This window comes from Bos indicus, chromosome 6 (genome assembly GCF_029378745.1).
Source record: "Bos indicus isolate NIAB-ARS_2022 breed Sahiwal x Tharparkar chromosome 6, NIAB-ARS_B.indTharparkar_mat_pri_1.0, whole genome shotgun sequence".
Lineage (NCBI taxonomy): Eukaryota > Metazoa > Chordata > Mammalia > Artiodactyla > Bovidae > Bos > Bos indicus.
In genome coordinates, this window is record NC_091765.1 from 89140818 (window position 1) to 89161182 (window position 20365).

Below are 20365 nucleotides of genomic sequence, written 5' to 3' on the forward strand. Positions count from 1 at the left end.
AAAAAAACTTTTATCAGCTCTAGCTAGCCAGCTATCATCTATATGTGTATTATACATCTCTGTCATGTATCTAAATATCTATCACTTGTTTTTCTATTATCTCTTCTTCTGTGCTTGATTACTTGATCAGTATCCTGAAAATAAAATAAGATCATAGAAAGTGTATTTCTTGTATCATATGACTGAATAGGAAAAATAATGCTTCTCTTAAGTACTTACTAGTCTGTGTGCTTGTATGTGCCATAGGGCAACATGACTGACAGTTTTGATTGACTCAGTTATTTAATTAAGTGAAATATCTGGACTGACAATAATTGGAGCTAGAGAAAGCAGTATCAGAGAAAGTAAATTTTCCTACTGATTGAAATCCATAGTTCTTCATCTTTAGAGCAAAAGGGCAGAGAAAATAATTTTTCAGAGGTAGAGATCAAATCTTGGGTGGGAAGAATAAGCAAGGAACTTTGAAAAAACATTTTTGAAAAATTATCTTTGTTTTGCTTTGTTTTTAGACCCCAAATTTAATTTATTCTGAAATTTAAAATAACATTAAAGAAAAGCATTGTGACTTTTTATTAAAAGAGAGAGAGGAAAAAAAAGTGTGAAATAGGGATGGAAAGAATATGATGCCTGGTAAAGAAGATCTAGAATTCTTATAACCACTAAGGGTGTAATCAGGCTCAGCTTGTCTTGTGTATATTGTGATGGCTCCAGCCGTTGTGCCCATTTTCTTCCCCATGCCTGTTTAATAGAAAGCTTCATGGGCAATATCCACATTTCCTCTAAGTACTTTGCTCTAGGGACTGAATCACACGTGGGCCAGAGCTGAGATGAAAATGTGTATCCATTTTAGTTGTCATTGTTGCTATGGCTTTTCCTTAATTTGCAACCAAAACATCAGCTTTTTCAGACAGAACAGTTTCAGAAAAATGAAAAGACATTGAATCACTCAAGTGTGTGTATGTGTACATCTTTCATTATTTATCAGTTAAAGTATACTTTGAGTTAGTAACAATACAATTAAGAGCTTAACTTTTTAAAATTTATTTTTAATTGAAGAATAATTGCTTTACAGAATTTTGTTGTTTTCTGTTAAACATCAACATGAATCAGCCATAGGTGGCTCAAAGATTAACTCTTTTAATATATCTTATTTCCAAGCTAAGTTATTGATCTGGTCAAATTTTTGAAAATATTGAAAACTAAAATGTTCAAATAGTAAATCACAGATAGAGAACACAGTAATGGTACAAATCGTTTAAACTCTTATGTAAAATTTGATAAGGTGTTTTACACAACTATTGAATTGACCAGGTCTTGTGGAAAAATCAGTTCCAGATGGCAAACATACACAAGGGATTCAGTCAAACAATTTTTTGGCAAGAATGCTATGAATTTTGTAATCACTTATGAACCAATGAAATACAAAGATGAGTCTAGTTAATAATCTACAATTATTGGCTAAAGAAGTATATTAGTGCTGATTTCCCTCTATCATACTATCTTTTCTATCAACCCCACAAAACTTTGGCACAATGAAGTGGGTGACTTTTATTTCTCTTCTCCTTCTCTTCAGCTCTGCTTATTCCAGGGGTGTGTTTCGTCGAGATACACGTAAGAATTCTAGTTTTCAATTGTTCAACTTTTCTTTCCTAGACAAGAATGTTTCAGTAAACCTTGAATCATTAATGAAGAAAGTTTTCCTTTAGCATTTATTTTTAGACTGTTACTATATTTTGTATTTGTGAACCCTTAGGAAGATACCTTATTAATGTATTTCTAACATCCCAGGTGAAAAAAAAAGTGAGAATTGTTTAGTAACTGTAATTTCCTATTGCACATGAAGGAGTTTCTGCAGAGTGACTTAAACTTCACAAAACATAGTTGAAGATAGAATTTAAAAATCCAAGTTTCCAAAGACCTGTTTGCTGTACTTTAATTTATATAAAAAATACAAAATTTGTGATTTTAATCTTATAAATAGAACTTGTATTTATATTTTCCATTTTGGACTATCCTCTCAGTTAATAGACACTGCAAGAGCATTAGATCTTATCCAAGTTTGAATATAAAACTATAAATATGTAATGACTTCAATGATTTTTCAAGTAGTATCATTGGTGATTAAATAACTTTTCTGCTTAAATGCAGAAGAAACATTTAATCATCATCTTAAGATTTTCTGTAGGGAATCAGAGCTCAATATCTTGGAGCAAATGAATACCCAAGTCAAATGGAGAGAAACATAAAAAATAATATCGTAACTAGTTGTTTCTTCAGAATTTAAAGCAAATCTTTTTTCCCCCCATTTTCCCCTCCAGACAAGAGTGAGATTGCTCATCGGTTTAAAGATTTGGGAGAAGAACATTTTAAAGGCCTGTAAGTTGAAATACTGAAGAATCAAATTTAATGTTTCTAATAGTGTTAGTTGCAATTTTGAAGTCCTTGTAGTCCCGTCATCAAAGACTGTAGAACAGTACTCTCCAGTAGGATTTTCTGCATCAGTGGCAATATTCTGTATCAGTGTTGACTAATATAGTTGCCATTGGCCACTGTGGCTATTGAGGACTTGAAATATGGCAATTGAAACTGAGGATCAAAAATTTAAACAGTATTTAATTTTAACTTTTTCAAATATATATTGTCATTTGTGGCTAATGAAAACTGTTTGGACAGTGTAGATCTGGAACTCTTATATAATCTACATGGTAGAAAACATTTACTATATGACTCCTTTCACAACTCATTTACTAAATTCTTTACCCAGCAAATATTTCTGTGGTTTTTTGAGACAATTTGAATATTTTTTAATCTAGTAAAAGGTGAGGAAATAGCTTGTTTTTCAAAGTCTGTCTCATCCTATTGCCTGATTAAATAAGATATTTGTGTATGTATGTATGATTTTTGTTTTAAATAGTTGAAGGACCTGTCTATTCGTCTATTTAGAATGCATTTTGCTTGCTTGCTCACATAGATGATGTGATAGTATGCATATATTGACCTGCACACACATATATTTAAACATGGTGGAAATATACATCCTTTTTTCTTAGAAAGCCACATATACGTGGTTAGGCCTCAGAACACAGCTGACGTCAATAGGATCTCTGAATAATCATGAGAAAGGTGTGTAAAATATAGAACATATACAGACACTATTTGTTTTCTAACATGGCAATCTAGTGTATATTAAAATTTTATTATACTACATTTTTCTGTGTTCTTTATTTCAGGGTACTGATTGCCTTTTCTCAGTATCTCCAGCAGTGTCCATTTGATGAGCATGTAAAATTAGTGAACGAACTAACTGAGTTTGCAAAAACATGTGTTGCTGATGAGTCCCATGCCGGCTGTGAAAAGTCACTTGTAAGTATATTCTGGTTTTGAATAGTATTTCTTCTGTAACATAATCTTGAATGTTTAAAAAGTAAAAATATCTCATTCTAGTTTTCTCAATTATTATCAAAGACTATATTTGTAAGCAACACTCAAAAGTGCGTATAGCATTTCTTTGATGATAGAGATGTTCTAGTGTACTCACAGTTTTAAAAAACATTGCTTTACTGAAACCACACACAAAAGTCATAGTGTTTTTGGAAATTTTTTATTTTTAGAAGTTTCTTTTTTAAATTTAAAGTTAAATTTCTTTTAATAGACACTAATAATGATAGGATAGTTTTTACCTTGTTATCTAGATAAAAACAACAGTATGGCTATGTATTCCTTGTTTTAGGGATATTCATATTTTTACATACAATAAAAAATCAGGACTTTGAACTTGTGATATTTTCAGATAGATCTTTAATACAAAGATAGGTCTATATTTCTCTTACCACTTTATATATACCTTTCTTGGGACAAGGCAATTTTTTGTTTATCACAGAAGGCTTCCTTCTTGTTTTTCTCTATATGTACTTCTGCCTCAAGGCAGAATCAGTTCTTTAACTACCCACAATAATATTAAATCAGTTCTAATGAGGTGGATGAAACTGGAGTCTATTATACAGAGTGAAGTAAGCCAGAAAGAAAAACACCAATACAGTATACTAACGCATGTATATGGAATTTAGAAAGATGGTAACAATAACCCTGTATACGAGACAGCAAAAGAGACACTGATGTATAGAATAGTCTTTTGGACTCTGTGGGAGAGGGAGAGGGTGGGATGATTTGGGAGAATAGCATTGAAATACGTATAATATCATATATAGAACGAGTCGCCAGTCCAGGTTCGAGATACTGGATGCTTGGGGCTGGTGCACTGGGACGACCCAGAGGGATGGTATGGGGAGGGAGGAGGGAGGAGGGTTCAGGATGGGGAACACATGTATACCTGTGGCGGATTCATTTCGATGTTTGGCAAAACCAATACAATATTGTAAAGTTTAAAAATAAAATAAAATTAAAAAAATAATATTACTCTAAATATGAATTTTTAAAAATATATTTTAAAAGAAATTAATAAATTTTGTCTTGAGCCTATTTCCCCTGAAGTTATAATTACTTTCATAATGAAAATTAATTGATACAGAAAGGATTCATTTAATGGGCTGTGCATTGAGGCAAATATTTCTAGAACAAAAAAATTATACTCTAATGCAGTAACAATTAATATATAGTAGATTGTGTTACTATAACAATTGTATATAGTAGATTGTGTTACTCCTCAGTTTTGAATGGTTTCTACTAAAAATTTGGACCTCTCGAAAAGGAGCAGATCAAATGAGAATCTATCTGAACACTGTCTTCCCTAATGTGAATTCATTGCTACTAACAGGATAATTTCCCTTGAGTTTTTACTTTAATGATTTCTCTCCTGGCCTTTAACCTCAGGTGGAAACAGGAGTTCTGTTCATTCCTTAAAGGCATTCTTTTTGCCCTTCTGTTTTATCCACTATAAGTAATAGTGTGACACTTAATTCCTATGGTAATCACCCATAGATGGTCAAATCAAGGGAAACTCTCTAAATCTGAGAAAAAAAAGTGGATTTTTATATGACATACTAACCAAGGTTCACCAAGATACTAATTTCTTGTACTATTCTTTGGGTATAAGGAAAATAAAATGCTGCTCAGCAATTTGAAGCCTGCTCTCTTCCATGCAGCACACTCTCTTTGGAGATGAATTGTGTAAAGTTGCATCCCTTCGTGAAACCTATGGTGACATGGCTGACTGCTGTGCGAAACAAGAGCCTGAAAGAAATGAATGCTTCCTGAGCCACAAAGATGATAGCCCAGACCTCCCTAAATTGAAACCAGACCCCAATACTTTGTGTGATGAGTTTAAGGCAGATGAAAAGAAGTTTTGGGGAAAGTAAGTAATCAGATTTTTAAGCTTCAAAATTAAAAATTATGAAATATGTCAAGATTCACTACAATAATTACTATTATGAAAATTATTATCAACATTAAGACTTGAAGTTTTTGTTCTAATGACAATTTTCAAAGAAATAGAGTATTTATTATGTGTAGTAAATAACATACTACAACATTCTACATGATGAAAAAGTTGATCAAAGATCTTTTGCAGAACAGGATATGATCTATACAAAAATAACTGAAGTTGACATGTATTAAGATATTATAAAGATATATATTTAGCATTCTCAGAATTTATTTCAAATTAGTCAATAACATATCACTGAAATTAAACTATTTTATGCATGCGTGTATACTTATATGTATATATGTGTGTGTGTGAGTTTGACCTTTTCACTGACTTAAAGAATGACAAAGGCAAGTTCATCATTTGCAAATTGAGCTTAATTGGTTGATTAGAAGTCTTTGAATTGGCTCTGGGGAGAAGGTAGATTACAAATGTTCCTGCCATGCATTTGTTCCTGCTATAGAAAAGTGACTGTTTTTTTGTTTAAAAATTTAGATACCTATACGAAATTGCTAGAAGACATCCCTACTTTTATGCACCAGAACTCCTTTACTATGCTAATAAATATAATGGAGTTTTTCAAGAATGCTGCCAAGCTGAAGATAAAGGTGCCTGCCTGCTACCAAAGGTATTCTTCAGAAAGAATAGAAGAACCAATTCATAATCAAATCTCAGTTTCGGGACATCTTATGGCTAAATTTAGGAAACTGAAGCTTCCAGCAGAAACTTCTTTACATGGTTTAAACTCCTACCTCTTTCCCCCAATCAAAGAATTTTTCACCTTTTTTGAAGGGCTATGTCTTTTTAACTAAGGGCTATGTCTTTTCACCTTTTTTGAAGAGCTATGTCTTCCACTTTCCTTTTTCTAATAAGATTTGCAAAGTGGATCTGGTAGAGGGAACTGGTTTGTATGTATCTAAATATCCTGCCTCTTTCTATAGTGCTAGTTGCTATAGTGAAATGCAGAAACTCATTTTTCAAATTGCACAGTAAGAGGACACCATTTTTGTTTCTCTTTTCATGAGGCTTTTTTTTGGGGGGGGAGGGGAGAATTCAAAGTGGGGGAGAATTTAACTGCATCTAGAAGCCTAGGTTTATTGATTTATCCTGTAAATATTTACACTTCATTCTCTTTTCTAGGGAGTTTATTGATGTTATGGGAGTTGTGGAGGAAGGATTAAAATGCATTACGTGCAAAATTAAGAAGTCAGCAAAGTTCTATTCCCTTGGACATTAGTGTACACTGTTCTACTTTTCCTTTTCATTCCCTTTTCCCTGGCAATACCTCCACGCTGGTTCTTAACCACCTGGAGGTTCCACTATGACCAGACTGACTTTTCCTCTTTCTATAGAACAAAATAATTATTTGCCAATAATGAATACTTGGGAATTGAGGTTTAAATTTTCTCTTTAAGATTTAATTTGGCAAAGTCTCATATTTATCATTATGTATTAGATTAATCTTGGAGGAGGAAATAACAACCTATTCCAGTATTCTTGCCTGGAGAATCCCATGGACAGGAGAACCTGGCAGGCTACAGTCCATGGGGTCGCAAAGAGTTGGACATGACTTAGCAACTACACATTAGGTTAATCATTTCAGTTGTAATGCTGGTCTATTGGGGTTTGCTCAAAAGGTTAAATCTTGCTACTGTCAGAGATAATTTTGACTTACGTAAACCCTATTTCCGGAGAAGGCAATGGCACCCCACTCCAGTACTCTTGCCTGGAAAATCCCATGAATGGAGGAGCCTGGTGGGCTGCAGTCCTTGGGGTTGTGAAGAGTCGGACACCACTGAGCAACTTCACTGTCACTTTTCACTTTCATGCATTGGAGAAGGAAATGGCAACCCACTCCAGTGTTCTTGCCTGGAGAATCCCAGGGACGGGGGAGCCTGGTGGGCTGCTGTCTATGGGGTCGCACAGAGTTGGACACGACTGAAATGACTTAGCAGCAGCAGCAGCAGCAGTCTCATCTGAGCTCCAGAAGGGGTGGTCTGTACATAAATTTTCTTTTCTAATGTTCCTCAAATTATTTCTTTTTGCAGATTGAAACTATGAGAGAAAAAGTACTGACTTCATCTGCCAGACAGAGACTCAGGTGTGCCAGTATTCAAAAATTTGGAGAAAGAGCTTTAAAAGCATGGTATGTTAAATTTAGTTTGCATCTTTTTCATGATGTAAATGGATGGTTCAGTTGACAAAATTGTGCATCATATGTCATTTTACACAGTGCTTTCACGTACATCTTTTTGGTTGTCTAAAAGGTAGACATTTGATAGAGATGAAAACCAGAGCATCAAAGACAATTTGTCATTATTTTTAACCTTTTTTTCCCTAAGTAGTCAGAGAATTTAGACGACAACTTTTTTGTTCTTCCAGGACAGGCGTTTAAACTTCCATGTATTTTTAACGATTGTGATCTTAGTATAATAATCCACTGTTTATATAGATCTATAGTCAGGGTCTTTGATCTAATTTTATCTCTCATCCATCCCTCCAACCAATTATCGGAAGGTGTCTGCTTGTCTTTTTATGTTCTGATAACTAATTTCAGTCATCAAAGTTTCTTCTTATTTTCTGGTAGCACCAGTTCTGCTCTTAATCTCTTGTTTTTGCCTGGGCCTCTGTTTGGATATTATCAGCTAGCTCTGTAAGCATCCTTCAATATTTGGACCAAGGAATCCCTTTTGCGACCCCCTGCCATCCCCACCACCAATCCCTTACTTTCTAGTCAACAATAAATCAACATTGGGCAGAAAATCAATTGAAAACAGACATTTTGGAAGCTGTCAAGAAACTGTCACTTGAACTATCTTGCCTGTCATCCCTACCATCAATAAAATCACTAAACAAAACAACCCTAACATGAAATGATACATAGTTAAACAGGGTATGATTGGTTTTGGGGAAGTGTCTTTTATCTGATTTCAGTGACTGAAATGATTTGAGAAAGCTTGTGGATGTTAGGTTTTACATCTTATCAATGAGTACAGAGATTATGCTGAATCAATTTCTTGGTAAAAGTATGCTGAATCAAAACTCTCTAATTTTTGTAGAAGTTAACAAAATTTGTTTTCTCAGAGGCTTTTAGAAGTCAGGAAGAATGTACTTTGGTTAATAATTTAAAAAAAAAGGAGTAACTGGAATTTGTATGGCATTTCCCAGTTCATAAAATGCTTTCATATAGATTATCTCATTTAATCGTCACAACAATGCTTTGACTTAGCATGTTGTGACTCTGTGGGGACTGAAGCTCACAGAGGCTAAGTAACTGGCCTAGGGTCTCATGATTATTAAGCTATAAAGCCAGATCTGGAAGTCATTCCTGGGCTCTAAACCTGGGGCCTCTCAGCACGTTACCTTTTTTAGAATCCCTCTTTGATTTCTGTTTTTATGAATTGCTGGACTTTTAACCTCCGTATGTACTGCCCTAAGGAAACATTTTGCTCTAACATTTGGTTCAGAATTATCATTAAAATAAGAGCTAATATGTCTTACAAATTATTTCTGTGTGTTATTTGAGCCTAAATTTTCTAGTTATGTGTAGTATTTTCCTAATGCTTTCACATAAAACGTTGTCTGTTAATAATATTTTGATGGGAGAATTTTCTTTTTAGGTCAGTAGCTCGCCTGAGCCAGAAATTTCCCAAGGCTGAGTTTGTAGAAGTTACCAAGCTAGTGACAGATCTCACAAAAGTCCACAAGGAATGCTGCCATGGTGACCTACTTGAATGCGCAGATGACAGGGTAAGGAATCCTCAGTATGCTTTATGGTAACATACTTGCTTAAGTTGGTAGAATTAGTTTGTTTAGCATAAGAACAACTGAGAGCGGTTTGAGATTATTTTCTCTGCTGGGTCTACTCAATCCTTTCCCTGTTTCCCTTCCTTCTGCCCTCCCTCCCTCCCTCTTTCTTTTTTTCTCTCTGATATCCTATTCACTAAATGATCTAATAAACTCATTTATAGTTTGTAATCCCTTTCATTCAAATTCTGAGATCAAATTCTTAAAGCTGAAGTAGGACAGTCACAAAGGTAGATTTCTAAGATTTCTTGAAGAGGTGGAGGGAGTTGGAGAAAGGCTGGAACCTGAAGAGAGCTTTGGAAATTATGTAATTTTCCCCTCTATGTTCTCTCTTAATTAACACCCTACATTAAAAATACAAATATTTGGAATGATATCTTTTTTTTCCCCTCAAACTGACAAAATACAAGAATCCTAACCTCTCAGGACACTTTCTGAAAACTTTAAGGCAGATATTTTACATCTGTAAGTAGAGTCTGTGACCATGATCTTGACTAACTTTTCAAAAATCTCCAGCACTTTATTTGGTTATTTGGTTTCAAGATGCCTGCACTTAATTTGGGGGGATATTTAGAAAAACACTACTGAGTTTTAATTTAAAAACTTAAGTGTTTTAAAAGTAGGTATAAAGTTAATAAATAACTGACATGAGCCCCAATTAAGACTAGTTTTTTTCCAATCATGTTTTAGTAGTTCTATCTGTGCCTCTAGGCTTCGCAGCACAGACTGAAAATGTTCACAGAAGGCATATCAGTATAAGTATGGTCTTAGAACACAATGAATGTGTTCTGTCAACATAGTAGACGTCTGGGGAGGAAGCACAGGAATGTCAATTTACACTGAACACTTTTTACCTACTTGCTTATAGGCAGATCTTGCCAAGTACATATGTGATAATCAAGATACAATCTCCAGTAAACTGAAGGAATGCTGTGATAAGCCTTTGTTGGAAAAATCCCACTGCATTGCTGAGGTAGAAAAAGATGCCATACCTGAAAACCTGCCCCCATTAACTGCTGACTTTGCTGAAGATAAGGATGTTTGCAAAAACTATCAGGAAGCAAAAGATGCCTTCCTGGGCTCGTAAGTGGATAAGAAATGATCCTTTCATACTTTTATATGATCTCAGAATTTAGGAAATTATTCTAGGCTTTCCCTTGGAATTGCTACAATTTTCACACTGCCTGCAATGTTTCTTTATTCTTTCCTCTTCTGGTCTTTAAACATTTTTGGAAAAATTGATTTTAAAAAATTGTCATAAAATAATACATGCTTATGGCAGATGCTCTATCAATAGAGTACAATGTAATAATAAAAATTTATTTTTACTCCCACCCCTGACTCCTTAGGAATATTTCTGGAAATACATGTAGAAATATTTTGTTTACATGTAAATTATATATATTATTCATTCATGCCTTCATTCAAAGTGTATTTCTAGAACTTATATATGTGTGAATATATGTAACACATCTTTAAGCCTCTATATCTATCTGTCTATCTATCTGATGCCAGTGAAGAACTATAAAGTATGGAATCTGTTACCAGGTGCTTTAAAATGAAAATGAGTCAGATTTTGTTGAAAAGACCAGAGTCCAGTAGCATGCAAGGCAGCATATAATTAAATGACAAAATCAATGATTATATAAAATCAGTAAGTATGGTGATAAACTTTAAATTTTTATTGCTCAATTATAGTATCCTGTGCACTAAATCTTTTATAAAATTACATACCCATAAAGAATTTATTCATACAGAGAAGAAAAAAATTAAGAATATGTCTCTAGTTATCTATCAGAACATTTTTGAAGTGTAGTCCAAATTAGACAAGATGTACCTAATAGTAACAAGTGTCATTCATTAAATAGTATGTGCCCAACAGCGTGTGTTTTGCATAGATTACATCATGTATTTCTCACAGTTCACCTTCTGAGACACACTATTATCATCCCCATTCCACAGAGGAGGAAACCAAGGCTTAAAAATTGTAATAAGTCACCTAAGGGGATATAATAAAGCAAGTGGTAGAGTCAGGGTTTGATAGCTTTAACTCTGAACCTTCAAGCCCTTAGTCCTTGACTGCACCCGGCTTAGTCTAATTCAAACCTTTAGGATATGATTTACATTTATGGTTAATTATGTGGTTTTTCTTGCTCATTTGTCTAACAAAATCTATTTTATTGTCATCTTAATTAGGTTTTTGTATGAATATTCAAGAAGGCATCCTGAATATGCTGTCTCAGTGCTATTGAGACTTGCCAAGGAATATGAAGCCACACTGGAGGAATGCTGTGCCAAAGATGATCCACATGCATGCTATTCCACAGTGGTAAGTTTCTGGAAGGAAGACATATAGCTCTTTGGTTGATGATTCCAATAACAGGAAATAAAAATGATGCCAGATTATTATATCATGCAATGTAGATCTCAAGATGATTTCAGTTCTGTGCCTGTAAACATTATAGGAATAATAACCTTCAATAAAAAAGAAAGGTCGAAGAGAGCACTCTCTTAATTTTACATAATCTTGACCATGCATTTTTTTCCTTTTTAGACTCCTGAGAACAAAATAAGGCAAATTTAAATGTTAATTAAAAGAAATTTAACATAGATATAAAGAAGGTTAACCTGTTTTCAAGTTTTATTAAGTAATCAAGAATTAGTATCTTAGAGAAGATGGTGAAATCTATTGACATAGAATATTTTCAAATCTCTTTTGAAACAGTTTAGGAATGGTTTTGAAAGAAATTAAATAAGGAGAAGAAATCTGCTTCAAGAATTTTTAGCATATTTAGCTATGCTAAAATTTTAGCATATTGGAAAAGACCCTGATGCTGGGAAAGATTGAAGGCAGAGGGGGAAGGGGGTGACAGAGGATGAGATGGTTGGATGGCATCATTGACTCAGTAGACATGAGTTTGAGCAAACTCTGGGAGATAGTGAAGGACAGGGAAACCTGGTGTGCCGCAGTCCATGGGATCACAAAGAGTCAGTCATGACTGAGCGACTGAACAACAGCAACAGCAAATATTTAGCAACTAGCTCATGTTTGAGATATTTAGCACTCAGTACATAGAGTGGTTTTCAAACTTAAGAATCAGAGGAAAGTCATTTTCTCCTCTATCAAGAAACTAGTTATATGCCAAGTACCACACAAGATGACCAAGACGAAATCTGTTATCTTAGAGAGCTCGGGATCCAACTGCAGAGATGGCTTAATAATAACGAGTATTTATAATTATAATATAATATTATAATTATAATATATTTATAATTACAAGGTGGTTTGATGCTTTAGTCGCTAAGTCATGTCTGATTCTTGGAACCCCATGGACTGTAGCCCACCAGGGTCCCCTGTCCATGTGATTTCCCAGGCCACAATACTGGAGCGAGTTGCCATTTCCTTCTCCAGGGGATCTTCCTGACCCAGGGATCAAACCCAGGTCTCCTGCACTGCAGGCAAATTCTTTATTGACCGAGCCACCAGGGAAGCCCATAGCCACCGTTTATTAGGTTTTTACTGTATCCCAGGCTCTGTTTTAATTTCATGAGCTCAGGAGGTTTACAGAGTAATTCTCTGAGGTGAGTATCATTTTCATCTCCATTTTAGAAGTGAGGGTTCTAGAGCTTTGAGATGGGAAGTAAAGTTGAACAACTAGAAAATGAATCAGATGACCTGGCTTAAACACTAGGAGTTGCATTCCAGAGTCTGAATGTTCTTAATCACTTATACAGTCTTACCAAATAAACAGTTTGGACATATAATAGGTTTGGCATCAAAAAGCTATTTACATGACTTTGGGCAGAGGAGAGGAAGGATCTCATTCTACCTAGAAGGGTGAAAAACAACCTGCATCTGGTCCTCATATAGAATGTTATAAGCACAATTCTTTTCTTTTTCAGTTTGACAAACTTAAGCATCTTGTGGATGAGCCTCAGAATTTAATCAAACAAAACTGTGACCAATTCGAAAAACTTGGAGAGTATGGATTCCAAAATGCGTAAGTATATTTGCTTATTGGCTAATTTTTCTTGTTCATTTAGTAAATATTTAAGATGATATTCATAGACCACCTATCATAGAACTTTTAATTTTGAAAGTAAAGTCTTATTTCTAATCACTCTCCATCAAGAAAGACAAGAGAAAATGAGATAAAATAGTTGATGGGGTGAAGAGCTTATATTTGAGGACAGTTTAAAAAGTTGGGCTCATATCTGGGAGGAAAAATATCAAATATTGGGTTATAGGAACTGAGGATGCTGTTTGACAGTTAAATAGTTTATGAGTGAACAAAATAAAAACAATGCTTTACAGAGCAGAAAATAAGTCTTCAGTGGCTGTAGCTCAATAAGGTGATAGACTAATGTTCTGATTAAATAGAGCCTTATCTGTGGAAGTTAAGACAGGAGGGGGCACATCATTTAACTGATATTACTTTTCAGCTGACACCTGTTACCACTTTTTTAACTATAGGTGCTTGGAATAACATTGAACAAGATACAGTCTCTTCCCTTGAGTAGATTATTGTTATACATTGACTTTCACTAGTGATTAGCATTCTTAGTAAATGATTATTACATGCTAGATACCATGTCAGGCTGATTGTATACTTTGTTTCTTTTCGTTTAGTCCTTGCACCATCCCTTTTGAGTCAGGTGTATTTCCTTCTGTTTTATAGGTGAGAAAATTCATCCATATCTTTCAGATTTAGGATAGTGCTGATGTGTATTAAGCTCTCAGTAGGTTTTATTGAAAGAAAGAAGCAATTAAAAAGTATTTTAATGTCACTGAATTATGATAAAGTAAGCCACTTTCCTAAGATTATATAGCACAGGTGGGATCCACAGCTAGGTTACTTAGTTGCTCAGGACAAGGTCTTCACCCACATTATTCCGCCCATGTGAAGATGAAGACAATTTATGAGTGGAATAGGTCTTCCCTGGAAACCATCTTGGTGGATTTTGGCTAAGTGTTCTCTGCTTGACCTGATGTGTTAGAAAAAGAGTTTCTTGTCTGACTGAAAATGCATGGATTATGTTGTTACAGGCTCATAGTTCGTTACACCAGGAAAGTACCCCAAGTGTCAACTCCAACTCTCGTGGAGGTTTCAAGAAGCCTAGGAAAAGTGGGTACTAGGTGTTGTACAAAGCCGGAATCAGAAAGAATGCCCTGTGCTGAAGACTATGTGAGTCTTTTAAAATAGAGCTGTCAGTAAGGATGAATTTCTGTCTTTGGATGTTGACAAAGCTTTCAGAAGCAAGTGAAAGTGCTTGCTTTCACTTGTGTGTGTGTGTGTGTGTGTGTGTGTGTGTGTATTGTCTATATGGCAGTGGCAACCAGGATTTGGTTGCCTATATTATCTTGACCATCAGAGGATTTAGATAAGATTCCAAAAGTGATAAATTGTTTTTAAAAAATTTCATGAATTTTTAATGTTCCATCCTTGAATTTTCTAAATTTTTACTTTTTTGGGTTTTTTTCCTTTAATGTATCAGTATAAGACTATTTCTTCCCTACTCCAACACATATCTCAGGACTTCTCTTAAATTATGCAATCAATTATTTTCTCAAATATATTATTCCTAAAATGTAGACATATTTAATTGAGAAGATTTTTCAAAGTCCCTTTTTACCTGTAGTTCTAAAGTAAACTGTTGCCTCAAATCAACCTTGGATTCAATGTTGTGAGTTAAAAGATAGAGTTTGTTTTGGTCCAGTGGAAGGTAGGAGTTCCTGGAAAACTTTTCATTATGCTTTCTTTGAGCTTCTGTGTGCTTGCCTGTTTTTAGCTGAGCTTGATCCTGAACCGGTTGTGCGTGCTGCATGAGAAGACACCAGTGAGTGAAAAAGTCACCAAGTGCTGCACAGAGTCATTGGTGAACAGACGGCCATGTTTCTCTGCTCTGACACCTGATGAAACATATGTACCCAAAGCCTTTGATGAGAAATTGTTCACCTTCCATGCAGATATATGCACACTTCCCGATACTGAGAAACAAATCAAGAAACAAACGTGAGGAGTATTTCACTACTCTTTGTGTTGGTAATCTTGATAGTGAGAACTGTAAACAAGCAGCTTTCTCTGAAAGAGTGATTATAGACCCAAAGTACAGAAGTATTGGCCATGTTAAGCAGATAAAAATGTCAAGAATAAAATGGATAGTCTTTTGTTTTCTTAGCAAAAGAAAAAAAAAAAAAAACCCTCATCATCTTGCCTACAAACCATTCAGAAGAATCTTGTGGGATAAAAGCTGCAGCAGAATTATATCTTAGGCTAGTTCAGTAGAATAAGCTGAACAATTAACTGATGCATTTTTGTAGATAGCAAATTACTCAGTAGAAATCATACGAGAATTTAATTCTGGGCATGAATAGTTACTTTCAGTTTGTTCTGTATCGACCTACAGATAAGGCAGCCCCTTAAGATCTAACTTTTGAGAATGGAACTTGGATTAAAAAACATCTGTCATTTCGAGTTCAGAGGCTTGATTCCCTTGATTCCTTATTGCTGTCACAAGGGGTTATAATTGCAAGAAATTTAGCAACATGAAGTTGTTATTACCTCTGGTGGCTTTTGATCATGGAGCTAGATTTTAAAGTAATATTGTGCCCATATGACTCTTTCTCTAGCCCTATTGTCTGCAGATGTCAAAAAAAGAGAACCACCAGCTCCCTTGAGTTGGATAGTTTTATTTCCTATGGCCTCTATATTATTAGGGCTTCCCTGGTGGTTCAGGACTTAAAAACTCTGCCTGCAATACAGGAGACCTGGGTTCAATCCCTGGGTCAAGATTGTTATTAACTTTGAATGGGGTGGATTACAAAATACCAAGAAAAATATTCTCAGATTAGAAACTTTTTAAATGGAGTCCAGGATAAGTAGATTTTTAAAAATTATTTTTAGCTCTTAAATTTATACAATTCAATATGCCATAACTCCCCAGATCAGATAACATACGAATGCAATGACATCATCTTTTCCGGTGATTTACTAAAGAACCATTGGTTGAGATACACTGACACTACAAATGTTGAGCAATTTACATTGATTACTTAATTTGATCCTTCCACCAACCCTGTGAAGGTGGATTTTATTCTCATTATGCAAGTGAGAATATTGAATGGCAAGCCTGGGCCTCAAATCCAGAGCTGTCTGGCTCTAAAACTTAGAATATTTAGCAGAACTGCTACCATTCTTACCATCTCCATTTTTATTCAGTGAGTGCATTTCTTTCTGTTTTTTGTTGTTTTTATTCAAATGCAGTGCACTTGTTGAGCTGTTGAAACACAAGCCCAAGGCAACAGAGGAACAACTGAAAACCGTCATGGAGAATTTTGTGGCTTTTGTAGACAAGTGCTGTGCAGCTGATGACAAAGAGGCCTGCTTTGCTGTGGAGGTACTGGAGTTGTTTATCTTCATTTTAATATGTCTAATTTCCTTTGCTGTTGCATTTGATCAAGCTAGGGGTTAGTGGTTTAAGTACCTGAAAGAAATTATGTGTGTGTGGAACAGGAATCTTATTCTTCGTACAATTGTCTTACCAAATGACTGAAATATTCTTTTTTTTTAAAAAATCTCTTGTTGCACTGTAGTTGTGTTTTAATATTTGTTCTGTTTCCAAAGTTGTATGTTTATGAATTTAGACAGAAATATTTCTAAAGCCTGAAATCTTTTGGTAGAGACAGCATCAAAGCAAAACTTAATTTAGTTTAACATTTTCTTGAAAATGGTAATTTGTGATTTGGTTGAATATGAATAGTTGATTTTATAGGTTACAGGGGAAATTTCTATTTAAATGTGTGAATCATTTAATATTTCCCCCTAGGACTTGACAGTATTTTATTCCTCAGGGAGCCTCCTTCTAGAGAGTCTAGTTCAGTTCAGTTCAGTTCAGTCGCTCAGTCATGTCTGACTCTCTGCAAGAGAGTCTAGTACTGAACTGTTATTGAAGGATGTGATATATGAAAAATTACTTTGTAATCACCAATGGCTGTATAAATGTTACTTTTTAAAAATCCTAACAGTCGTGCTAATATTTCCCCCGTATCTGTCATTTCTTTGTATTTAGGGTCCAAAACTTGTTGTTTCAACTCAAACAGCCTTAGCCTAAACACGACACAACCACAGGCATCTCAGGTAACTATACTTTTCTGTGCTTAATCACTCAGTCGTGTCCGACTCTTTGCGACCCCATGGACTGCAGCCCACAAGGCTTCTCTGTCCATGGGGATTCTCCAGGCCAGAATACTGCAGTGGGTTGCCATGCCCTCCTCCAGGAACCATACTTTAGATTTTTTAAAAAAACTAATTATATAGGGCTTCCCTGGTGGCTCAGGGGCAAAGAATCTGCCTGCCAATGCAGAAAACGTGGATCCCAATCTCATATGGGATCCAGGAAGATCCCATATGCTGCGGAAACTAAGCCCGTGCACCACAGCTACTGAGCCTGTGCTCTAAAGCCTGGGAGCCACGGCTACTGAAGCCTGTGCACCCTAGAGCCTATGCTCGGCAGCAAGAGAAGCCATTGCAATGAGAAACCTGCACATTGCAACTGGAGAGCAGCCCCTACTCCCTGCTAGAGCAAAGCCTGAGCGGCAAAGACCTGGCACAGCCAAAAATAAATAAGTAAATAGAATTATTTTTAATAAGTAATTATAACGCATGCATGCATGCTAAGTCACTTTAGTTGTGTCCGACTCTTTGCGACCCTATGGATTGTAGCCCACCAGACTCCTATCCATGGAATTCTCCAGGCAAGAATATTGGAGTGGGTTGCCGTTTCCTCCTCCAGAGAATCTTCCCAACCCAGGGATTGGATCTGTGTCTCTTTATGTCTTCTGTATTGGCAGGCGGGTTCTTTACCACTAGCACCACCTGGGAAGCTCCTAGTTATTAAAATAGCAAAGATCAACTGATTAATGCCAGTCACTATTCTAAACTCATTATATATATATATATATATATATATATATATATATATATATATATATATATATATTATATATATGTTAATATATATATACTTCTTTAATTCTCAAAACAGTTGCCTGAGTTGAAAACCATTATTATTCCCATTTTGTAGATGAGAAAAGGATAGTATAAATCAAGGCATAGGTTAAGTAATTTACCCAAAGACCATCCAATCAGTGAGAAGTGGAGCCAAAATTAAAAATTCACACCAGAGCTTGAGAATTAACCACTATCTTGTTCTGCCCTAATGTGACATGGAAGACAGAGTCATTCTACTAAGTATTGGCTCAGCAATGGGATCCTATAGGTAATAAGCCGAATTGTATGAAAGTGTATTTTCATACGTACAAAAACAGTTGGATAGCAATGATTTCACATGGTTCAACCAAATAGCTCAAAAACAAATTCATTTCATTGGCGAATATGAGAGGTCTACCTTGTGTGAACTTCTACTACAAGTAAATAATTTGCTACTAAGTTTCCAATGTGTCAAGATGCTAAGTCTTAAGAGGATTTCTCTTATGACAAAAAGGCTCACTTTAAAACTTAGATGTTTGAACATAAATAAATGTGTTTAACCCATTTTAGTATAGTATTGTGGGGGAAGTTAAAAAATAGAATGAACTTCATTTTTGAAACAAGTTGCCCAACTGTTCTTTTTTTTGTTTTTTGTTTTATTTTTTTTATTTTTTTATTTTATTTTTAAACTTTATATAATTGTATTAGTTTTGCCAAATATCAAAATGAATCCACCACAGGTATACATGTGTTCCCCATCCCCATCCAACTGTTCTTTAGCATGAATTATTTTTATATTTTTCAAACTGACTGTGATGTTTATTCCACTATTAGATTTTAACTTGCTCTTTGCCTGTATGGTAATACTTATATTTTGTGCATTCAGGACAGGAAACAGCTTCATATCTTTGCAAATGGGGCATTTCAAAATGTGACTTGTTTCAGTCTGAAATGGCAAGATTTTCTTCCTAGAGGTCTAACTTTGAGAAGACAACTTTTTTGTTTGTAATTAACTTAGGTAAGAAGTAGGTGTCAGGTATTCCCTGGTGATCCAATAGTTATGATTCTACATTTCTACGGCAGGGGACACAGGTTCAATCCTTGGTTAAAGAACTAAGATCACTCAAGCTGTGCTGCATGGTATGGCCAAAAAAGAGTAGTTGTTAAGTAAATGACTCTGAGAATTAATGATGAAAAACTGGTGTTATAATGTTCAACCCTGATTGACATCATGATGAAGAGAGGACTTTATGAACCTTATTGCTCTGTCTTTTTTTGTGTGTGTTTTTATTTTTTATTTATTTATTTTTGTTTTGTTTTAACTTTTTTTTTTTTTTTTTTTGTCTCTTTTTTCCTGCTCTGTCCTTTCCCCTTGCCCGGCAGAAGAATTCAACTGCCATGAGTCTAGGACAGGCTTGAATTGTTTTCATTGATGGAAATAGAAAGACAGTCTAAGCAATCTGGCATTCATTTGAATATATTTGAGAAAGCACATGCCATTTTATAAACAGTAATTATATTTATCTTTTGTTTTTCAGCCTACCCTGAGAGTAAGAGGAAAAAAGAGAAATGAAAACTCAGAGCTTATTCATCTGTTTTTCTTTTCTGTTGGTGTTAAACCAACACTCTCACTAAAGAACGTAAATTTCTTTAAATATTTTGCTTCTTTTGTTTGTGCTACAATTAATAAAAAATGAAAAGACTCTAACATAACTGTCCATGAGTGTTATTTTTCAAAGATGTGTTGCCATCCTGAAAATTGTGTTAGGTGCTGTAAAAGTCCCACTGTTCTCTCTTTCCGCATTTCAATGGAGGACTTCTAGTTCCTTATGGGTTAATTATATAAAAGAAACATTAATACTGTTCTGAGTTGTGAATTCTAAGCATTCAAAGTAATGTTTTAACATTATGATAATTCTGGATAAAAGAATAAGAACTGTGGTATAGGTAAAGCATATACTGCTACTGCTGCTGCTAAGTCACTTCAGTCGTGTCCGACTCTGTGCAACCCCAGAGACGGCAGCCCACCAGGCTCCCCCGTCCCTGGGATTCTCCAGGCAAGAACACTGGAGTGGGTTGCCATTTCCTTCTCCAATGCAGGAAAGTGAAAAGTGAAAGGGAAGTCACTCAGTCGTGCCCAACTCTTAGCGACCCCGTGGACTGCAGCCTACCAGGCTCCTCCGTC

General features: G+C 35.2%; 1 protein-coding gene across 1 annotated transcript; it reads left to right on the top strand.

Annotated features, from left to right (window-relative positions):
• Window positions 1-1451: 1451 nt before the first annotated feature.
• Window positions 1452-19893, top strand: ALB (albumin). The gene is made up of 15 exons (XM_019962907.2): window positions 1452-1611; window positions 2319-2376; window positions 3231-3363; window positions 5103-5311; window positions 5879-6011; window positions 7432-7529; window positions 9004-9133; window positions 10059-10273; window positions 11387-11519; window positions 13094-13191; window positions 14238-14376; window positions 14981-15204; window positions 16456-16588; window positions 17261-17328; window positions 19719-19893. The coding sequence occupies exons 1-14, from the start codon at window positions 1533-1535 to the stop codon at window positions 17300-17302; spliced, it is 1824 nt and encodes a 607-aa protein (XP_019818466.2). The 5' UTR covers window positions 1452-1532; the 3' UTR covers window positions 17303-17328; window positions 19719-19893.
• The last annotated feature ends 472 nt before the right edge of the window (window positions 19894-20365 follow it).

Excerpts from the sequence above, each read along its gene's own strand:
- ALB (XM_019962907.2), top strand. The coding sequence starts at position 1,533 with ATGAAGTGGGTGACTTTTATTTCTCTTCTCCTTCTCTTCAGCTCTGCT. Across the intron at positions 10,274-11,386 it reads AAAGATGCCTTCCTGGGCTC|GTTTTTGTATGAATATTCAA; the intron begins GTAAGTGGATAA and ends CATCTTAATTAG. Across the intron at positions 14,377-14,980 it reads TGCCCTGTGCTGAAGACTAT|CTGAGCTTGATCCTGAACCG; the intron begins GTGAGTCTTTTA and ends GCCTGTTTTTAG.